Raw genomic sequence first — 5,500 nt, 5'->3', positions numbered from 1 at the left:
AATTTTTATTTTAAATTTTAATTTTCTAAAAATAAAAAATGTTAAAATTATTTTATAATAAAAAAATTAATTAAAAATTAGTCTTGTATATTTATTGTTAGCTGTAAAATGGCAGCTAGCGTGACTGCTAATACTAAAAGAAAAGGGGAAAAAAAATTTGTTATGTAAGTTAAAGAGATTACTTCTAAGTAGAAATTGAGTTACTACTAACATTTTGGATACATGTGGCATATTACAAATGATTATATTGAAATTACTTGAAAAATATTTTCCTTTTTTTTAAAACTCGAGTAATTAGTTTTGGCCAAAATTTTAAGTGGAACAAGATTTACTTTTTAAAGATGTTAATAGAAATAAGAATAATGTTATATGTACATCAAAATTAGTTATTAAAATAAAATATATATTAAAAATAAATTAAATCACACATATATTTATATATAAATATATTAATAATTAATTTTAATGACAAATTTTAATATACAAATAATATTTTTGTATAAATAATTAGTCTTTCACAGAACTTATATATTATTTTCCTAGCTAAGTACATCTAAATACAAGTGGCAGGGCATGCAGGTGAGCTTTCCCAAGTATGAGAATCCCGTTATGAAATGTCTGAGAAAAAACAGAGCATGCAATGCAGAATTAGGTGCGTGGAAGTATGAAAACCAAGTTGTCCAAGTCTACGAATATACAAACATAAAAGAAAAGAAACAGAAAGTAGATGAGCTGCATCTAATTACAAGTCTAAACTATAAGCTGTTGTTGATTCCTAAAATTAAAAAGTATATACCATATTATCATTATACTCAAACATAATAAAAAAACTTTGCTCAAGAGAAACGGAACCTGTTGGTCTCCCTAGTCCTTACTCCCTACTGATACTTCTGATAACATTCTCCTCACATAAGACATTACTGGCAATATATAACAAACTATTCTATGCTCTTTACAAAGGTAACTTTCTTTTTCACTAATAACATTAGATTAGACGTGGTGGAGTACAGTAGTCCCGTTGGCATGTAGCGCCTGCTTCGCCAATTCCTTAGCTTCCACAAAAGTCCCATGAAAACCGTAAGGTACTCGAGACGGCAACTTCACCGTCGCTTCCAACTTCAGATCTTTAGCATTCACGATCTCAAGCTCTGATTTCCACGTACTCTCGTCATGCACAAACGTCATAATATACCCTTCGTCTTCGTCTTCCTCACACCACCTCTTATTATTATTATTATTATTATTATTATTATTATTATTATTATTATTATTCTCTTTAGGCAAGAAGAATGGTTCCCCGCCGAACCTTCTCTCCCCATAGCAGTGTTTCTTCACTTCCCCGCTCACAAGGTCCACCTTCGCGAAACCCGAAACCTTAGGCCACGGCTCCGCCACTGCTAGGTATGCGAACCTTGTCTTTCTCCCCAGTCGGTTTCGGTTCACCATTCCTGCCTCCAGGTTTACTTGCTCTGCTTCAGGGACCACGTTGCGCCGCTTTGACTCGCCTGTTTTAAGGTTCAGCCTTATCTCTGACAGCACGCTTTTCAGGCTTTCCTCGCTCTCGTTGAAGATCGAGTCCGGCGGCGTCATGCACGACCCCATCACCACCACCTCTTCTGTTTCAGCCTCCTCCCACGCGTTCCACAGGTGGAAGCAGAATGTGTCCGCCGACTCCACCCACACGATACTGGAAGCGTCCGACGCGTACTTGGGGAGAATCCCGAACCTCGATTTCTTTTCGCCGTCGTACATCACCGGCGACCCTCCCTTGATCATCTCCCCTAGCTTGAACACTACCTGCTGGTCAGGGATCACCACGAAATTCTCCGTGATCGCGAAGTCGTGCGTCATCGTCGGAACAGAGAGTCGGATTTCCACGTCCGGCGATTTCTCCCCCTCCGGCGAGAACCGGAAATACTTCAGGTACGGCCTGGACACATCATAGCTGAGTGCGAAGAGCTCGCGAGAAACGGGATCGACCTTCGGGTGCGCGATCATGGTGGAATTGAGCTGGTTCCCGAAGCTGTAACGGCCAATAGTTTTCAGGTCGCCGGAGGTAGTGATTTGCACCTCGTAGGGGAGGTCGTCCTCCGACATGGCGAGAAGCCTGCCGTTGAAGAAGACGAGGCCTGCGTTCGCGACGCCGGAGCCATGACGGTTGTCGAGGATCCCGCACAAACCCCGCGCATAGAAGAGGAGGAGCCTGGCGATACCGGAGTGGCCGTGAAGCTCGCCGATGGCCTTGGGGAACACGGCGCGGCCAAGCTTCCTCTCCTGGACGAGCCTCTCGGTCTCCGTGAAGCGGCATGCGTAGCTTGCAGTGCCACCATTGATAGTGACGGCGTGGATCATGCCGTCACCGTCAAATAGGTGGTGCCCGGCAGTAGGCTCGATCAGAGGATTGGCACCGTTACGAAGGTAGACGCCGTTAACGGAATCCGGTATGGTTCCCGTTATGGGTAGGGAGTGAACAACTGGCTGTTCTGGTACTGGAGCGAAATTGCCGGCGATTTGGACGCGAGGGTCGGCTGTTTTAGGAAGTGGTTGGTGTTGCTCGCGTGAGAGTAACGCGGCCTCGAACATGTCGAGTGCCGTTGCTGCTAGCCTTTGGAACGGGTTCCATTGGGGCTTTTGGGGAGGGTCATCTTCGGTAATTAATGGTTGGGTGTAGGGTTCTTTTGGGAAATGAAACACGGAGGGGGAGTGTAGTACGCACTGAACTCCTCCTACACTATTATTAGCCTTTCTAATGGGCTTCTTCCTCTGGTTTATGGTGGTGGACTTTGTGGGGAAGCCCAACTCAACTATCGATTGTGGAGTGGGAGAAGAGAAAGGGCGTGTGAGTTGATGTGGCTTCTTAGCCCATGTACTACTACTAGCACTGTTGAGTGCTATTGAAGATGGTGCCATGATCATTGAGATTATTCAGAGTTGAGATTGCAAGTTTGCAACTGCAAGTGGTGTGTGCTTGGGTCAACAAGAGAGAGAGAGAGAGAGAGAGAGAGAGAGAGAAGGTGAAGAAGGCACTTTGTGTTTGGGAGGAAAGAAAGGGAGAGGGGGAAATGGGTATAAATAGAGTGAGGGCTGAGGAGTGTTACTCATTTTATTTTCATCTCTTTTTTCAAATAATATATTCGGGAGGGTTGTGTATTGTATGGAGGTCCACCTCAGACATGTAGTAGAAGACCACGTGGTGGATTTGTTTGTGGCTTCCAAAATGTTGATGGGTGTGGGGGCAGCGGTAATCAGCTTAGAGTTTATATATCACCCTATTGTGTATTTGTGTCACCGAACTCGCATAAAGAGCCTTCAACTTGAATGTGACACACCCAGGTTAAACACCAGTCCACTACCAACTGATTCATTGCACTCATTTTCTACTGGGCTCAATTTCTCCATCTATTTCTCATCGTTATACAAAAAAAAATTACAATTCAAGGAAACACTTCAATTTATCAATATTTACACGCATCGCTAATGCTACTACTCTAGAAACCTTTTTCTTTTTCGGCCACATATATTCTATACGACGTTAATTCTGCAAGCCTCTCTATTTCAGAAGCACCCAAAAATTTAAAAACCAACTCAGTTGTGTGGTATTACAATTGTAGTTACAAGAATCTTACCAACATTTAGGTTGTGTATATATCTTCACTATATGGATCTGCTAGTGCTAAAAAATTATAATTAGTAAATTAATTATATATGTTATGGGTACACTAAAAGTCAACCACAAATATAAAATACATATTAAGATATAATATATATTAAAAATAAATTAAATCACAGATTTATTTATATACAAATATATTAATAATGAATTAATTTAATAGCTAATTCTAGTAAATTTATTTAGTAGCTAATTCTAATGTGGGAATAACATTTTTGTTAGCTGATATATGGAGTTACTCACCATAAAATAAGCATAATTTTCCGAAAACTGTATTGATAATATTGTAATATAAGAAATAAATTCAATAATTGATTAGGAATGAGCTAAATATCTTATAAATAAAACAAGAAAGTGTCATAAAAGTATCAAGGATTTCTTTTATAATAATCTAGCTTTACTTTGGCTAATGTGGATGCTGCCAACTCTTAGAGGATAACATTTTCCAAAAGAGGAAATCTCAAGGGAGAATGAGTCATAGTTTAATGAATTTGCTTAGTGAAGATTTTGGGCATGCATTAACTTTGTTCTTGAATATAATATAGTAGTAGTAGGGGACACTGGCACCCACAAAATGTATGAGTATGAAAATGAGCATACATGGAGAGTCATGTGGGGGCCGGTCCTCATTTCAATTCATATTATGCAATATATAAGAAGCCAATAGTGAAGGGAAGGAGGTTATATGCAGGTTACAGTTATAGAATCCATTTGGTTTGAGCCACGTTGTTGTTTCTTTGTCTCAACATCAGAAGTAATGTAATAATATATAACATATGCTTAGTCACCAAATATACAGACACTTTTAATTCTTGATCCATATCGCACTGTTTTCTTCCCTTTCGTGCGACTTCAACCCAGCTATTATGTGGTCCCTCCTCAGTTTTTTTTTCCCCCTTCTTCTTCAGCTTGTTAGGGATCTTCAATATTCTATAATATATAATAGCATGAAATGTCACACCAATAGTAGTAGTTAAATCAGTTGGGACCGGATATATCTATATCCAGAAACCCCAGATATTTTTATCGGTTATCTGTTGCCTCAAGTGATGAGTGACCTAAATATCACATTTTAGCTTGTTAGAAGAGTCATCACTTGTCGATGATCTTATTCACCCGTATATTCAAGCTATAAGGACTCGTCAAAGCAACAAAAGAGATTTTCAACGAATTGGACTCGGGTTAAGGAACAAGAATTTCGTACGTGCAGTTCCATAAAGATAGATGTATGTAATTATTCTTTCTAGCTAAAATAGATAATAGTAATTGCACACTTAAGTATACATCATATAATTAAAATACCTATCAAACTTGAGAACGAAATATATCAAGATCATATGCTCTAATTAATATAGTAACATACTGATTTTGTTTAGTTTTAATTTAGAGAGCAAGTAATTAGTTTCGCGATAAATAAATCTAGATGTTGTGAAAAAGCAGTTCGAGCTATGAGCAACAAGGGATGAATATTGAACATTCAAGAACAAAGGAAGAGAGCTTCTGAACTCTAAATTCTTGATGTGAATTGCAGAATGTGAAAATTTGATTAGTGAATCTCAATTGTTGATGTTACAGATTCAGCTATATATAGTGTGAATGTCACTAACTAACTATCCTACTTAGCATAAATACAACAAACAGTTACTTAACAGAAAAAGTTAACTGCCTAATTAACTCTATACATATCAACAAGTTAGTTATATAGAGGAGTGTAAAGGGTGAGTAGAAGAGGGTGAAATCTGAAGGCATAGAGTTGGTTCACACTCCCCCTCAAGGTTGGGCTTATGAAGATCATATAAGCCAAGCTTGGAGTGACATGAAGAGAAAGGT

At 39.0% G+C, this 5,500-nt stretch overlaps 1 protein-coding gene across 1 annotated transcript; it reads right to left on the bottom strand.

The window, feature by feature from the left end:
* Positions 1–742: 742 nt before the first annotated feature.
* Positions 743–3,314, bottom strand: LOC112792524 (9-cis-epoxycarotenoid dioxygenase NCED2, chloroplastic). Its single transcript, XM_025835793.3, has one exon. It carries the CDS (start codon positions 2,914–2,916, stop codon positions 991–993), a length of 1,926 nt encoding a protein of 641 aa, XP_025691578.1. The 5' UTR covers positions 2,917–3,314; the 3' UTR covers positions 743–990.
* Between the last annotated feature and the right edge of the window lie 2,186 nt (positions 3,315–5,500).

This window comes from Arachis hypogaea, chromosome 13 (genome assembly GCF_003086295.3).
Source record: "Arachis hypogaea cultivar Tifrunner chromosome 13, arahy.Tifrunner.gnm2.J5K5, whole genome shotgun sequence".
In the NCBI taxonomy this organism is placed as follows: Eukaryota; Viridiplantae; Streptophyta; class Magnoliopsida; order Fabales; family Fabaceae; genus Arachis; species Arachis hypogaea.
This window is presented reverse-complemented; position numbering and strand designations above follow the sequence as displayed.

What these genes read in the sequence shown, in the direction of transcription:
- LOC112792524 (XM_025835793.3), bottom strand. Translation starts at nt 2,916, where the DNA reads ATGATCATGGCACCATCTTCAATAGCACTCAACAGTGCTAGTAGTAGT.